The sequence below is a fragment of the Carcharodon carcharias genome, chromosome 1, assembly GCF_017639515.1.
Source record: "Carcharodon carcharias isolate sCarCar2 chromosome 1, sCarCar2.pri, whole genome shotgun sequence".
Lineage (NCBI taxonomy): Eukaryota > Metazoa > Chordata > Chondrichthyes > Lamniformes > Lamnidae > Carcharodon > Carcharodon carcharias.
Genome location: NC_054467.1, coordinates 259,597,219 through 259,614,787, shown reverse-complemented (window position 1 = coordinate 259,614,787; position 17,569 = coordinate 259,597,219). Strand labels below are relative to the sequence as shown.

Below are 17,569 nucleotides of genomic sequence, written 5' to 3'. Positions count from 1 at the left end.
CTTTGGAGAGAGAAGGAGGGGGTAGGGGGAGGTGGTTGGGGGGGGGTGGGGGGGGGGGGGTGGTTGGTGGACGATGACCACGACAATGGGCCGAATCTGAACTATATCTCAAACCAAAGTTAGCTCAATCCAACTGCACTTAGTCGAAAGTTTGGCAAACAAGTATACCCAGGAGTCCTGAACAGGAGGAGGATGTGTCCAATCCATGCCCCCTCCTCCCTCGTCCCTTATACTGGAACTCCAAGCTGTGATGTGTCAATGAACCCCTGGGGTGCCCTTGTCTTGCTAAGTACCAGATGAGAGAGATGAGCGGTTGAACAAGAGATTCAGTTAATTGATTGAGTGATGACAGGCTGCTGTTGTCAGGAGAATAATGACCGTGCCCCATGTCAAGACAGCTGTGAATTCTCAAAGCTCTCGCTGTGCCGTAGACTACAGTTTACCGAGACTTACAAACCGGGCCAGGGACTGAACCTTGAAGTCAGTTCAATCGCCTTAATTACCATTTAAATATCAGAAGGGAAGGAGGCACAGCAACATAGGTCTGGTCAGAGAGAGAGAGAGAGAGAGAGAAAAAAAAAAACCATCACCTGGACACGGTTCTGCTATCTGGAGAAAATATGTCAAGCCTGGCTTTAGCTGGCACTGGGACTATCGGCAATAAGAGTTTATAAGGACTGAGTAGATCTGGATTGGAACAAAAAAAAGTAAACAGGGAGTGAGGGAGTCCTGTGGTGAGGTACATTCTGTATCTAGGTGCAGGTGTTGAAACACACTGAAGGAAAATGACAGGCTTTGAGAAGGGAAATGATAAGAGGTTGATGCTTATGTATATCCTTATCGTTGTTACACAGAGTTTACCAAACAGAAGCAGGCCATTCAGTCCAGCTGGCCTATGCTGAAATATAAACCGCAAAAGCTCAGCAAACAACCGCGGAGAGAGAAACAGAGTTAACGTTTTGAGGCCAATTCTTCAGTCTTTGCTGGTGTTTATATCCATCACATGAGCCCCCACGACTTAATCAAACTCCATCGACTGATCCTTCTATTCCTTGCTCCCTCATGTGTGCGTCTAGCTACCTCTTAAATGCATCCATACCATTCGCCTCAACCACTCCCTGTGGGAGCGAATTCCACATTCTCGCCACCCTCTGGGTGAAGTCGTTTCTCCCGATTTCCCGATTGGATTCAGCAGAGACTATATTGTATTCATCTAGTTTTGGTTCCCACTCCTCTCACAAGTGGAAACACCTTCTCCATATCTACCCTATCAAACCACTTTATGATTTAAAAAAAACCTTTATTCAGTCATCCCTCAGCCCCCTCTCTTTGTGTTCAAATGTCTTGATGTGCTGCACACGAGCTACTTTGAGTCCAGTAACCACTACTAACGAAGCAAGCAGGCTGGAGCAAAATTGCTCATGGCACAGCAAGATCCCACCATCAAACTGATTGGGTCTAATGTCCTCCTGAGATGTACTGCTCCGTGGTTCTCTAGTTCTTTGAGATCATTGATGATCAGTCAGGTTTCATTTATACTGAAGGTATTGATGTCAATGTGAGGCAGTATAAACCAAGGGTTACTTGGCTGGAAGGCACTCCTTCAATAACACAGCTTCCCTCCCTTTTGTTACCTCTAGGCTCAGCTATTCCAATGCCCACTTGGCCGTTCTGCCAACTTGCACTCTCCATAAACATGAGCTCATCTGTAATCCTGCTATCTGTGTTCTAACGCACCCCGTTCACCCTTCATACGTGCGCTTCCATACCACTTGGCTGCCTTGCCATTGCTCAATGCCTCAAATCTTTGTCCTCAAACCTCTCCATGGCCTTGCTCCTCCTTACCTCCGTGACCTCCTCGAGCCCTGCGACCAACTCTAATTTTTTATTTGAGGGCATGGGCAATTCCTTTAAGTGTATGGCCCCTTTAAATTTTGGGCCAATGGTAATTTAAAGGAGCCGACTCCTGTGTGGCCCGTGCGAGGGTCTTCGGGTGACAGTGCGATTATGCAGCTTACAGGGAATATTGTGTAGATTCCTCTGAGATCTCTGCACCCCTTTCAATTCTCTCCTCCTGGGCATTTCATTCCCGTTAGCTGCCAGGCCTTGGGCAGCCTAGGCCCTAAGCTCTGGAATTTCCTCTCCAAGTCTCCCACCTTTCTCTCTTGAAATTCCATGACTACCCTGTGGGTCATCTGTCCTGAGATCTCCTTGTGTGGCTCAGTGTCAAATTTTGTTTGCCGCTCCTGTGAAGCACTTCGGGATGTTTTAAGACGTTAAAGGCGCTCTTTGAGGTACAGGCTGTTGTTAGTGTGGGTTGTCGGACAGGAGGAGGTTGTAGAGAAAGGCAGGGACGAGACCATGGAGGGATTTGAAGACACGGGGAAGTGTGAAATCGAGGTGTTGCTGGAACCAAAGCCAATGTAGGTCAGCAAGCAGGGGGATGAGAGGGGAACAGGGTTTGGTGCGAGTTAGGATACGAGCGACGGAGTTTTGGATGAGCTCAAGTTTACAGATGGATTCTTACAGGGGAATAGGTGAGGGTTTCAGCGGTGGATGAGCTGTCTCGGGGCAGAGATGGGTGATATTATGGAGGTACAGTTCAGAGTTGACCTGGGTGTCCTCAACATCGACTCCGGACCCCATGAAGTCTCATGGCATCAGGTCAAACATGGACAAGGAAATCTCCTGCTGATTACCATGTACCACCCTCCCTCAGCTGATGAATCAGGGCTCCCCCATGTTGAACATCACTTGGAGGAAGCACTGAGGGTGGCAAAGGCGCAGTATGTACTCTGGGTGGGGGACTTCAATGTCCATCACCAAGAGTGGCTCAGTAGCACCACTACTGACCAAGCTGGCTAATTCCTAAAGGACATAACTGCTAGACTGGGTCTATGTCAGGTGGTGAGGGAAACAACAAGAGAGAAAAACATAGTTGACCTCATCCTCACCAATCTACATGCTGCAGATGCATCTGTCCATGACAGTATCAGTAGGAGTGACCACCGCACAGTCATTGTGGAGATGAAGTCCCGTCTTCACATTGAGGATACCCTTCACTGTGATGTGTGGCACTACCACCGTGCTAAATGGGATAGATTTCAAACTGATCTAGCAACTCAAGACTGGGCATCCATGAGGTGCTGTGGGCCATCAACAGCAGCAGAATTGAACTCAAACACAATCTGTAACCTCATGGCCCAGCGTATCCCCCACTCTACCATTACCATCAAGCCAGGGGATCAACCCTGGTTCAATGAAGAGTGCAGGAGGGCATGTCAGGAGCAGCACCAGACACACCTAAAAATGAGGTGTCAACCTGGTGAAGCTATAACACAGGACTACTAACATGCCAAACAGCATAAGCAGCAAGTGATGGATAGGTCTAAGCGATACCACAACCAACGGATCAAATCTAAGCTCTGCGGTCCTGCCACATCCAGTCGTGAATGGTGGCGGACAATTAAATAACTCACTGGAGGAGAAGACTGAGGCTCTGAAATACATTTGTTTCAATGCGAGAAGTATAACAGGCAAGGCAGATGAGCTTAGAGCTTGGATTAGTATTTGGGACTATGATGTTATTGCTATTACAGAGACTTGGTTGAAGGATGGACAGGATTGGCAGATAAACGTTCCAGGATTTAGATGTTTCAGGCAGGATAGAGAGGGATGTAGAAGAGGTGGGGGAGTTGCATTGCAGGTTAAGGGGAATATCACAGATGTACGACAGGAGGACACCTCGGTGGGCTCATGCAGTGAGACAATATGGGTAGAGCTCCGGAATAGGAAGAGTGCAGTCACAATGTTGGGGGTTTCCTATAGGCCTCCCAATTGCCAGCAGGAGATTAAGGAACAGTTATGTAGGCAGATTTTGGAAAGGTGTAAAAGGGTTGTTGTGGTGGGTGATTTTAACTTTCCCTATATTGACTGGGAATCACTAAGTGCTAGGAGTTTGGATGGTGCAGAATTTGTAAGGTGCATCCAGGAGGGCTTCCTGAGACAATGTGTAGATAGTCCAACTAGGGAAGGGGCAATACTGGTCCTGGTATTAGGGAATGAACCTGACCAGGTGGTCAAAGTTTCATTAGGGGAGCATTTCGGGAAAAGTGACCATAATTCAGTAAGTTTCAAAGTACTGGTGGATTAGGATAACAGGTGTCCTCAGGTTAAGGTGCTTAATTGGGGGAAGACTAATTATAACAATATTAGGCAGGAACTGAGAAATCTAGACTGGAGGCAGATGTTTGAAGGCAAATCAACAACTGATATGTGAGGGGCTTTCAAACGTCAGTTGATAAGAATTCAGGACCGGCTTGTTCCTGCTAGGATGAAGGATAAGCATGGCAAGTTTCAGGAACCTTGGATAATGAAGGATATTGTGAGATTAGTCAAAGAAAAGGGAAGCATTCGTAAGGGCTAGAAGGCTGGGAACAGATGAAGCCCATGGAGAATATAAAGAAAGTAGGAAGAGACTTAAGCAAGGAGTCAGGAGGGCTAAAAGGGGTCATGAAAAGTCACTGGCAACCAGGATTAAGGAAAATCCCAAGGCCTTTTATACATATGTAAAAAGCAAGAGGGTAGCCAGGGAAAGGGTAGTCCCACTCAGGGGCAGAGGTGGGAATCTGTGTGTGGAGCCAGAAGAAATGGGAGAGATACTAAATGAATACTTCTCAGCAGTATTCACCAAAGAGAAGGACTTAGTGGTCGATTTGTCTAGGGAAGAGTGTGTAGATAGCCTGGATCATGTTGAGATCAAAAAAGAGGTGTTAGGCATCTTGAAGAATATTAAGATGGATAAGTCCCCAGGGCCAGATGGGATCTACCCCAGAGTACTGAGGGAGGCAAGGGAGGAGATTGCTGGGGCCTTGACAGAAATCTTTGTATCCTCACTGGCTACGGGTGAGGTCCCAGAGGACTGGAGAATGGCCAATGTTGTTCCATTGTTTAAGAAGGGTAGCAGGGATAATCCAGGAAATTACAGGCCAGTGAGCCTTACGTCAGGGAAATTATTGGAGAAGATTCTTCATGACAGGATTTACTACCATTTGGAAGCAAATGGGCGTATTAGTGAAGGCAGCATGGTTTTGTGAAGGGGAGGTTGTGTCTCACTAACTTGATCGAGTTTTTCGAAGAAGTGACAAAGATGATCGACAATGGAAGGGCAGTGAATGTTATATACATGGATTTCAGTAAGGCCTTTGACAAGGTCCCTCATGGCAGACTGGTTCAGAAGGTAAAGTCGCATGGGATCAGAGGTAAGCTGGATACAGAATTGGCTTGGTCATAGAAGACAGAGGGTAGCAGTGGAAGGGTGCTTTTCTGAATGGAGAGCTGTGACTAGTGGTGTTCCGCAGGGATCAGTGCTGGGACCTTTGCTGTTTGTAGTATACGTAAATGATTTGGAGGAAAATGTAACTGGGCTAATTAGTAAGTTTGCAGATGACACTAAGGTTGGAGGAGTTGCAGATAGTGAAGAGGATTGTCAAAGGATATAGATCGGTTGGAGACTTGGGCAGAGAAAGGGCAGATGGAGTTTAATCTGGACAAATGAGAGGTAATGCATTTTGGAAGGTCTTATACAGGAAGGAATTATACAGTAAATGGCAGAACCCTTAAGTGCATCGATGGGCAGAGGGATCTGGGTGTACAGGTCCACAGGTCACTGAAAGTGGCAACGCAGGTGGATAGAGTAGTCAGGAAGGCATATGGCATGCTTGCCTTCATCGGCAGGGGTATTGATTATAAAAGCTGGGAAGTCATGCTGCAGCTGTATGGAACCTTGTGTAGGCCACACTTGGAATACTGCGTGCAATTCTGGTCACCACATTACCAGAAGGATATGGAGGCATTGGGGAGGGTGCAGAGGAGGTTTACCAGGATGCTGCCTGGTCTGGAGGTTACTAGCTATGAGGAGAGGTTGGAGAAACTCAGATTGTTCTCACTAGAGTGATGGAGATTGAGGGGTGACTTGATAGAAGTTTACAAAATTATGAGTGGCATGGACAGAGTAGATAGTCAGAAGTTTTTCCCAGGGTGGAAGAGTCAATTACTAGGGGACATAGATTTAAGGTGAGAGGAGAAAACCTTAGAGGGGATGTGCGGGGTAAGTTTTTTACGCAGAGGGTAGTGAGTGTCTGGAATTCGCTGCCAGAGGAGGTGGTGGAAGCAGGTGCGATAGTGGTGTTTAAGAGGCAGCTTGACAAATACATGAATAGGATGGGAATAGAGGGATACGGACCCCGGAAGTGCAAAATGTTTTAGTTGACGGGCAATATGATCGGCGCAGGCTTGGAGGGCCGAAGGCTGTGCTGTACTTTTCTTTGTTCTTTGTTCAAATATCCCCATCCTCAATGATGGGGGAGCCCAGCACATCAGTGCAAAAGATAAGGCTGGAGCATTTGCTGCAATCTTCAGCCAGAAGTGTCGAGTGGATAATCCATCTCGGCCTCCTCCAGAGGTCCCCAGCATCATAGCCAATTTGATTCACTCCATGTGATATCAAGAAATGGTTGAAGGCACTGGATCCTGCAAAGGCTATGGGCCCTGACAATATTCCAGCAATAGTACTGAAGACTTGTGCTTCAGAACTTGCTGCATCCCTAGCCAAGCTGTTCCAATATAGCTACAACACTGGCATCTACCCGGCTATGTGGAAAATTGCCCAGGTATGTTCTGTACACAAAAAGCAGGACAAATCCAACCCGGCCAATTATCAGTCTGCTCTTGATCATCAGTAAAGTAATGGAATGGGTCATCAACAATGCTATCGGGTGGCACTTGCTTAGCAATAACCTGCTCACTGACGCCCAGTTTGGGTTCCGCCAGGGCCACTCAGATCCTGACCTCATTACAGCCTTGGTTCAAACATGGACAAAAGACCTGAACTCCCGAGGTGAGGTGAGAGTGACTGTCCTTGACATCAAAGCAGCATTTGGCCGAGTGTGGCATCAAGGAGACCTACAAAACTGGAGTCAATGGGAATCGGGGGGGAAACTCTCCACTGGTTGGAGTCATACCTAACACAAAGGAAGATGGTTGTGGTTGTTGGATGTCAGTTATCTCAGCTCCAGGACATCACTGCAGGAGTTCCTCAGGGTAGTGTCCTCAGCCCAACCATCTTCAGCTGCTTCATCAATGACCTTCCTTCCATCATAAGGTCAGAAGTGGGGATGTTCGCTGATGATTGCACAATGTTCAGCACCATTCGCGACTCCTCAGATCCTGAAGCAGTCCATGTTGAAATGCAGCAAGACCTGGACAATATCCAGACTTGGGCTGACAAGTAGCAAGTGACATTCACACCACACAAGTGTCAGGCAATGACCATCTCCAGCAAGAGAGAATCCAACCATCACCCCTTAGTGTTCACTGACATTACCATCACTGAATACCCCACTATCAACATCCTGGGGGTTACCATTGACCAGAAACTGAGCTGGACTAGCCACATAAATACTGTGGTTACAAGAGCAGGTCAGAGGCTAAGAATCGTGCGACGATTCACCCCCTGATTCCCCAAAGCCTGTCCACCATCTACAAGGCACAAGTCAGGAGTGTGATGGAATACTCCCCACTTGCCTGGATTAGTGCAGCTCCCAGAACATTGAAGAAGCTTGACACCGTCCAGGACAAAGCAGCCCCCTGATTGGCACCCCATCCACAAGCATTCACTCCCTCCACCACCGACGCACATTAGCAGCAGTGTGTACCATCTACAAGATGCACTGCAGGAATTCACCAAGGCTCCTTGGACAGCACCTTCCAAACCCATGAACACTACCATCTAGAAGGACAAGGGCAGCAGATAGATGGGAACACCACCACCTGGAAGTTCCCATCCAAGTCACTCACCATCCTGACTCGGAAATATATCACCGTTCCTTCACTGTCACTGGGTCAAAATCCTGGAACTCCCACCCTAACAGCACTGTGGGTGTACCTACACCACATGGACTGCAGTGGTTCAAGAAGGCAGCTCACCACCACCTTCTCAAGGGCAATTAGGGATGGGCAATAAATGCTGGACCCGCCAGTGAAGCCCACATCCCATGGCTGAATAAAAAGTAAAGTTATGTGGCTGAGCCCATCTGATGGAGGGTAGAGGAAATCAAATCTGTAACCCTTCCTGATTGGAAGAGCCCAGGGAACAGCAGCTGAGATGGCCTCCCTGCTCACCCTAAAAACATACACACCTACCCACACACTCTCCCTCTCCCACACACTCTCCCTCTCCCACACACTCTCCCTCTCCCTCTCCCACACACTCTCCCTCTCCCACACACTCTCCCTCTCCTTCTCCCACACACCCTCCCTCTCCCACACACTCTCCCTCTCCCTCTCCCACACACTCTCCCTCTCCCACACACTCTCCCTCTCCCTCTCCCACACACTCTCCCTCTCCCTCTCCCACACACTCTCCCTCTCCCTCTCCCACACACTCTCCCTCTCCCACACACTCTCCCACACACTCTCCCTCTCCCACACACTCTCCCTCTCCCTCTCCCACACACTCTCCCTCTCCCACACACTCTCCCTCTCCCACACACTCTCCCTCTCCCTCTCCCACACACTCTCCCTCTCCCACACACTCTCCCACACACTCTCCCTCTCCCACACACTCTCCCTCTCCCTCTCCCACACACTCTCCCTCTCCCACACACTCTCCCACACACTCTCCCTCTCCCTCTCCCACACACTCTCCCTCTCCCACACACTCTCCCTCTCCCTCTCCCACACACTCTCCCTCTCCCACACACTCTCCCTCTCCCACACACTCTCCCTCTCCCTCTCCCACACACTCTCCCTCTCCCACACACTCTCCCTCTCCCTCTCCCACACACTCTCCCTCTCCCACACACTCTCCCTCTCCCACACACTCTCCCTCTCCCTCTCCCACACACTCTCCCTCTCCCACACACTCTCCCTCTCCCACACACTCTCCCTCTCCCTCTCCCACACTCTCCCTCTCCCTCTCCCACACACTCTCCCTCTCCCACACACTCTCCCTCTCCCTCTCCCACACACTCTCCCTCTCCCACACACTCTCCCTCTCCCACACACTCTCCCTCTCCCTCTCCCACACACTCTCCCTCTCCCACACACTCTCCCTCTCCCACACACTCTCCCTCTCCCTCTCCCACACACTCTCCCTCTCCCACACACTCTCCCTCTCCCTCTCCCACACTCTCCCTCTCCCTCTCCCACACACTCTCCCTCTCCCACACACTCTCCCTCTCCCTCTCCCACACACTCTCCCTCTCCCACACACTCTCCCTCTCCCTCTCCCACACACTCTCCCTCTCCCACACACTCTCCCTCTCCCACACACTCTCCCTCTCCCTCTCCCACACACTCTCCCTCTCCCACACACTCTCCCTCTCCCTCTCCCACACACTCTCCCTCTCCCTCTCCCACACACTCTCCCTCTCCCTCTCCCACACACTCTCCCTCTCCCACACACTCTCCCACACACTCTCCCTCTCCCACACACTCTCCCTCTCCCTCTCCCACACACTCTCCCTCTCCCACACACTCTCCCTCTCCCACACACTCTCCCTCTCCCTCTCCCACACACTCTCCCTCTCCCACACACTCTCCCACACACTCTCCCTCTCCCACACACTCTCCCTCTCCCTCTCCCACACACTCTCCCTCTCCCACACACTCTCCCACACACTCTCCCTCTCCCTCTCCCACACACTCTCCCTCTCCCACACACTCTCCCTCTCCCTCTCCCACACACTCTCCCTCTCCCACACACTCTCCCTCTCCCACACACTCTCCCTCTCCCTCTCCCACACACTCTCCCTCTCCCACACACTCTCCCTCTCCCTCTCCCACACACTCTCCCTCTCCCACACACTCTCCCTCTCCCACACACTCTCCCTCTCCCTCTCCCACACACTCTCCCTCTCCCACACACTCTCCCTCTCCCACACACTCTCCCTCTCCCTCTCCCACACTCTCCCTCTCCCTCTCCCACACACTCTCCCTCTCCCACACACTCTCCCTCTCCCTCTCCCACACACTCTCCCTCTCCCACACACTCTCCCTCTCCCACACACTCTCCCTCTCCCTCTCCCACACACTCTCCCTCTCCCACACACTCTCCCTCTCCCACACACTCTCCCTCTCCCTCTCCCACACACTCTCCCTCTCCCACACACTCTCCCTCTCCCTCTCCCACACTCTCCCTCTCCCTCTCCCACACACTCTCCCTCTCCCACACACTCTCCCTCTCCCACACACTCTCCCTCTCCCTCTCCCACACACTCTCCCTCTCCCACACACTCTCCCTCTCCCACACACTCTCCCTCTCCCTCTCCCACACACTCTCCCTCTCCCACACACTCTCCCTCTCCCACACACTCTCCCTCTCCCTCTCCCACACACTCTCCCTCTCCCACACACTCTCCCTCTCCCTCTCCCACACTCTCCCTCTCCCTCTCCCACACACTCTCCCTCTCCCACACACTCTCCCTCTCCCTCTCCCACACACTCTCCCTCTCCCACACACTCTCCCTCTCCCTCTCCCACACACTCTCCCTCTCCACACACTCTCCCTCTCCCACACACTCTCCCTCTCCCTCTCCCACACACTCTCCCTCTCCCACACACTCTCCCTCTCCCTCTCCCACACACTCTCCCTCTCCCTCTCCCACACACTCTCCCTCTCCCTCTCCCACACACTCTCCCTCTCCCACACACTCTCCCACACACTCTCCCTCTCCCACACACTCTCCCTCTCCCTCTCCCACACACTCTCCCTCTCCCACACACTCTCCCTCTCCCACACACTCTCCCTCTCCCTCTCCCACACACTCTCCCTCTCCCACACACTCTCCCACACACTCTCCCTCTCCCACACACTCTCCCTCTCCCTCTCCCACACACTCTCCCTCTCCCACACACTCTCCCACACACTCTCCCTCTCCCTCTCCCACACACTCTCCCTCTCCCACACACTCTCCCTCTCCCTCTCCCACACACTCTCCCTCTCCCACACACTCTCCCTCTCCCACACACTCTCCCTCTCCCTCTCCCACACACTCTCCCTCTCCCACACACTCTCCCTCTCCCTCTCCCACACACTCTCCCTCTCCCACACACTCTCCCTCTCCCACACACTCTCCCTCTCCCTCTCCCACACACTCTCCCTCTCCCACACACTCTCCCTCTCCCACACACTCTCCCTCTCCCTCTCCCACACTCTCCCACTCCCTCTCCCACACACTCTCCCTCTCCCACACACTCTCCCTCTCCCTCTCCCACACACTCTCCCTCTCCCACACACTCTCCCTCTCCCACACACTCTCCCTCTCCCTCTCCCACACACTCTCCCTCTCCCACACACTCTCCCTCTCCCTCTCCCACACACTCTCCCTCTCCCACACACTCTCCCTCTCCCACACACTCTCCCTCTCCCTCTCCCACACACTCTCCCTCTCCCACACACTCTCCCTCTCCCACACACTCTCCCTCTCCCTCTCCCACACACTCTCCCTCTCCCACACACTCTCCCTCTCCCTCTCCCACACACTCTCCCTCTCCCTCTCCCACACACTCTCCCTCTCCCACACACTCTCCCTCTCCCTCTCCCACACACTCTCCCTCTCCCTCTCCCACACACTCTCCCTCTCCCTCTCCCACACACTCTCCCTTTCCCACACACTCTCCCTCTCCCACACACTCTCCCTTTCCCACACACTCTCCCTCTCCCACACACTCTCCCTCTCCCACACACTCTCCCTCTCCCTCTCCCACACACTCTCCCTCTCCCTCTCCCACACACTCTCCCTCTCCCTCTCCCACACACTCTCCCTCTCCCACACACTCTCCCTCTCCCTCTCCCACACACTCTCCCTCTCCCTCTCCCACACACTCTCCCTTTCCCACACATTCTCCCTCTCCCACACACTCTCCCTCTCCCTCTCCCACACATTCTCCCTCTCCCTCTCCCACACACTCCCTCTCCCACACACTCTCCCTCTCCCACACACTCTCCCTCTCCCTCTCCCACACACTCTCCCTCTCCCACACACTCTCCCTCTCCCTCTCCCACACACTCACCCTCTCCCACACACTCTCCCTCTCCCTCTCCCACACACTCTCCCTCTCCCTCTCCCACACACTCTCCCTCTCCCACACACTCTCCCTCTCCCTCTCCCACACTCTCCCTCTCCCTCTCCCACACACTCTCCCTCTCCCACACACTCTCCCTCTCCCTCTCCCACACACTCTCCCTCTCCCCCACACTCTCCCTCTCCCACACACTCTCCCTCTCCCTCTCCCACACACTCTCCCTCTCCCACACACTCTCCCTCTCCCACACACTCTCCCTCTCCCTCTCCCACACACTCTCCCTCTCCCACACACTCTCCCACACACTCTCCCTCTCCCACACACTCTCCCTCTCCCTCTCCCACACACTCTCCCTCTCCCACACACTCTCCCTCTCCCTCTCCCACACCCTCACCCTCTCCCACACACTCTCCCTCTCCCTCTCCCACACACTCTCTCTCTCGCTCTCCCACACACTCTCCCTCTCCCACACACTCTCCCTCTCCCTCTCCCACACTCTCCCTCTCTTGCTCTCCCACACACTCTCCCTCTCCCACACACTCTCCCTCTCCCTCTCCCACACACTCTCCCTCTCCCACACACTCTCCCTCTCCCTCTCCCACACACTCTCCCTCTCCCACACACTCTCCCTCTCCCTCTCCCACACACTCTCCCTCTCCCACACACTCTCCCTCTCCCCCACACTCTCCCTCTCCCTCTCCCACACACTCTCCCTCTCCCTCTCCCACACACTCTCCCTCTCCCACACACTCTCCCTCTCCCTCTCCCACACACTCTCCCTCTCCCACACACTCTCCCTCTCCCACACACTCTCCCTCTCCCACACTCTCCCTCTCCCTCTCCCACACACTCTTCCTCTCCCTCTCCCACACACTCTCCCTCTCCCACACACTCTCCCTCTCCCACACACTCTCCCTCTCCCTCTCCCACACACTCTCCCTCTCCCTCTCCCACACACTCTCCCTCTCCCACACACTCTCCCTCTCCCTCTCCCACACACTCTCCCTCTCCCACACACTCTCCCTCTCCCACACACTCTCCCTCTCCCTCTCCCACACACAATCTCTCTCTCACATACACACACACACACCCTTTCTCACACACACCCACCCACACACTCTCCCTCTCCCTCTCCCACACAATCTCCATCTCCCACACACTCTCCCTCTCCCACACAATCTCCCACTCCCTCTCCCACACACTCTCCCACTCCCACACACTCTCCCTCTCCTTCTCCCACACACTCTCCCTCTCCCTCTCCCACAAACACTCTCTCTCACATACACACACTCACACACAGACACTCACACACACACACACACACAGACACTCACACACACACACACACACAGACACTCTCACATACAGACACTCACACTCACACACACTCACACATGCACACTCTCTCTCTCACATACACACACTATCCCTCACACACACACACACACACACACATATTCTCTCTCTCACACACACACATACACACACACACTCATACACACTTAGAGAGACACACACACACACACACACACATACTCTCTCTCTCTCACACACCCACACATACACACACACACTCATACACACTTAGACACACACACACACACACACACAGACTAGAGATTAAGGGACTCTCCTCCCAAAATGCAGCCTTGATGGCTTTCAAATGGTCATTACTCTTAAGTCTTAGAATGTGATGCCAGTCTCTAATGAGCTGGGAAAAATCACACCTCAGAACAGACCCTGCAGGGAGTGTGAAAAATGCACAAGTTAAAAAGAGATCTCAATCAAACCTCTACCGACCTTCTACTAATTCAGATTGAGCAGTAAATTAAAATCGAACTTTGGAAATAAGCAGATCAAGAGACTAGACTCTACTGCATTCACACACACACACAGATGCAGCCATACACATGCATGCACCCAAACACACAGACAAATACACACGCACTGACACACTTATGCACACTCATGAACATGCAGGCACACTGACACGAACGTGCATGATCGCTCCCACAGCCTCCCACATACATAAGTGCACACACTGTACACACTCACGCACTTGTTCAGGCACACAGTCACTCACACAGGCAGCTGGGGAAGCAAAATCCCAGTGAATTAGTGTTACTGCTCTTCTTGCCCAAGTTTGTGTGTGATTTTTGGGGGTTGGGGGGGGGGGTTAAAACTCCCAATAAAATGCAGTCATTCGCTGTGAGCTAACAAAGTGATCAACAGCTCATTCGATAAGAAACTGTCTCACTTTGATTGCTGGAACCCTGACATGTGGGTGGAAGTGTCCTATTGAGCATCTGGGAGGCACACGATGAAGGTTGGAATTCCAGGCTGTGAGAGGGAGGGATGCAGTGGGGGTGGAGTGGGGTTGGGGGGGGAGGGGGGCACAGGGGGCATTGGGGGCACCTGCAGGAGGTGGAGGGTGAAGGGAAGTGGCGGGGGGGGGGTGTTGGTGGGTGGAGAGGTGGGTGGTGGTGGTGAAGGCCCTTGTGGTTTTACTGACTGCCCAAACAGTCACCAAATAATCCCTGGGCCTGACTACTAATTAAAACATTTGAACCAGGCATCTTTTTCCATTAAAAGGAATAATGTACAAGTGCAGAAAGCTGGTTTCGTAAAGCCCAAAGCAGAGGCAAAAAAAGAAACCAGGTTTCCAAGGCCCAAAGGAGGCACCAGCTCCATATTGGGTTGAGCGACTTTTTTTTTCTCCTGACATAGGTGTTGGACCCCCTCCCCTCACCTATGTTAATGAGGAGCTGGTGCCTGGTTTCTGAAACTGGGTTGCTTCGCTTAGCGCTGTTCCCCTCAGGTGTCCTTACTGTAGATTTAGCCTAGCGAGGGACTACCACCAAACAGCGGAGAGCTCTTCTCTGCTGGACCCCGACTCCACCCAACTCACATCCTCATCCCCATGACCTACCTGAGGCCTCTCCTGGATCCTGATCATATCTCCAACCCCCCAGCTCTCCTCCTCTGGCCCTGGGAGTTACCTGAGTGTTTTTTTTAATATTCATTGGTGGGAGGTGGGCATCATTGGCTAGGCCAGCATTTATTGCCAACCCTAATTGCCCTTGTTCAGAGGTCTTTTTTTTTAAAGAGAGTCAAGCACATCAAATCTGGAGTCACAGGTAGGCCAGACCAGGTGAGGACAGTAGATAAGGACATTAGTGAACCGGATGGGTTTTTATGACAATTGGGGTCTTCATCAGAGTTTTAATTCCAGATTTTTGTTGAATTCAATTTCCACCATCTGTCATGATGGGATTTGAACCCAGGTCCCCAGCACGTTACCCTGGGTCACTAGCCTAGTAACAATACCACTCACCATTGCCTCCACCTTGCCAAGAGAGGCAAGAGGCCTAAATTGATTGGTGGAGAAGTTGCCTCTGGAGGTGCAACAGATGCCAACAGCTGGCTATGATGACTGAAGCCTGAGGCCCAGTTTGAGGCCTCCAGATTTGAGTGCTTCATAAACATCCCATAACTTATAATCCCCACCACCCCATCAACCCTGATAATGTCCTCCCACCTGACTGTCTTCTCTCGGCTCAAGCCACCAGCTGAACACTGGACATTCACTTCACTGCTATTTATGGGATCTCGCTGTGCTTTGCCTGGTAGCTGAGGCAATGGTGACTTCAGCTCAGTGAGATTCACGGGCTGGAACCTTCTGGCCTGCGGGAGACAAGGAAGGAGGTGGGAGGGCCTGAGAATTTGGCAGTTACTTCCCACCTCCACCAGTAGTAAGTTCTGGGTAGGAAGGCTCATGGTGAACCTTCCCACCCCAGCTCCACTCGAGACCTTAAGTGGCCAATTAATGACCACCTAAGGGCCTCCTGTACCTCCACTGCAATCTTCCCAGCTCAGGAGGGCCTGCCAACATGCGGCCTGAACAACTGGTAAAACTGTGCAGGCTGCAGGTCATCTGGAGGGGGAAGGGGAGGTTTCCCTCAACCTTCACTAATCTGTGCATGAGGCAGCAGTACAGCAGGAGGCAGTGGCATTGTAGTACTGTCACTGGACTAGTGATCCAGAGACCCAGGGTAATGCTCTGGGGGCCTGGGTTTGAATCCCACCACAGCAGATGGTGGAATTTGAATTCAATAAATATCTGGATTTAAATGTCTGATGATGACCATTGTTCAATGTCATAAAAGCCCATCTGGTTCACGAATGTCCTTTAGGGAAGGAAATCTGCTGGCCTACATGTGACTCCAGACCCACAGCAATGTGGTTGACCCTTAAAAAATGCCCTCTGAACAAGTGCAATAAATGCTGGCCTAGCAAACAATGGTAATGAATTTTTAAAAATGTGGCGCTGCTGAGAGCAGGTCAGTAGCTGGTGATAGGCAGTCATCATATTCCAGGATCCTCAACCAGGAGGAAAGCCCACCACTGTCCACTTAGCTGCCTGATGGGCAGACGATACACTGGGGCCTACCTCCTCAGAATCAGCACGATGTCTCGCTGCTTTTTCAGGGAGTGTGCGAGACACCCGCCGAGAACGGACGATTCCCCTGTGAAACGCTCTGGAGGTTTGAACGATTTTCCTTAAGGTGCTATTTAAATACAACTTAACCCTTCCTTTAGTCTACTGAGTTTGTGAACCACAGCTACAGCCTGGATTCAAGCTCCAGAGACTTGAGGACAAGATCCAGGCACGGACAGACAAGCATAGCGGCTATGTTGCTGGACTAGAAATCCAGAGTCCTGCACTAAGAGCCTGGAGACACTGACCCACACACATGCACACTGCTGACTAATCCCAACAAAGTCAACAACACCAAGATGCTGGCTAGTTTCTGCTGTCTTGCTGAGTGAGAGATTTCTCACTGCCCTGCCTCTAAGTCGTGTTTACATGATGCTTTAATCTCTATTCTCCTCCCCGTTAGAAATTTATTGACTTCTCTGATGTTGCTTCACTCCTTGTCCAGATGTAAAAAGAAACCTGCAGCCCCCTCAGACATGTTGGACTCCGCCCCCCCTCCGGTATCTCGCCACCCCTCATACCAAGGCCCTGATCACTCACTAGGGTAAAGTACGATAGGGTTTGGCTGAACGTCATAGCTGGACCTGGTGACAAGGGTGAAGTCTAGACAGTGAGGACAGAGGAGCATTCAAACTGGAGCAGCAAATAGAGAAAAATGGGCACTGGTAGAAAATTCCATGGGATGTCATTCAATGTCCTGTCCACTCGCTACCCATGTTTTGGAACAGGGACTTTGGACCTCTGAATTTTCTTTGCTTTTACTCTTTTTTAACTATTAATTCTCAGGATTTGAGCATCACTGGCTGGGCCAGCATTTATTGCCCATCCCTAGTTGCCCTTGAGAAGGTGGTGGTGAGCTACCTTCTTGAACCGCTGCAGTCCATGTGGTTTAGGTACACCCACAGTGCTGTTAGGGAGGGAGTTCCAGGATTTTGACCAGTGACAGTGAAGGAACGGTGATATATTTCCAAGTCAGGATGGTGA

The 17,569-nt window shown here is 52.0% G+C and overlaps 1 protein-coding gene across 1 annotated transcript; it reads left to right on the top strand.

The window, feature by feature from the left end:
- Positions 1-9,181: 9,181 nt before the first annotated feature.
- Positions 9,182-17,036, top strand: LOC121275957 (cell surface glycoprotein 1-like; the record flags this gene model as incomplete). The annotated part of the gene is made up of 4 exons (XM_041183881.1): positions 9,182-9,849; positions 10,569-11,162; positions 11,209-11,419; positions 16,989-17,036. Coding segments are annotated over 4 exons (1,521 nt in total), but the record flags the coding sequence as incomplete, so codon positions are not given.
- Positions 17,037-17,569: the final 533 nt, after the last annotated feature.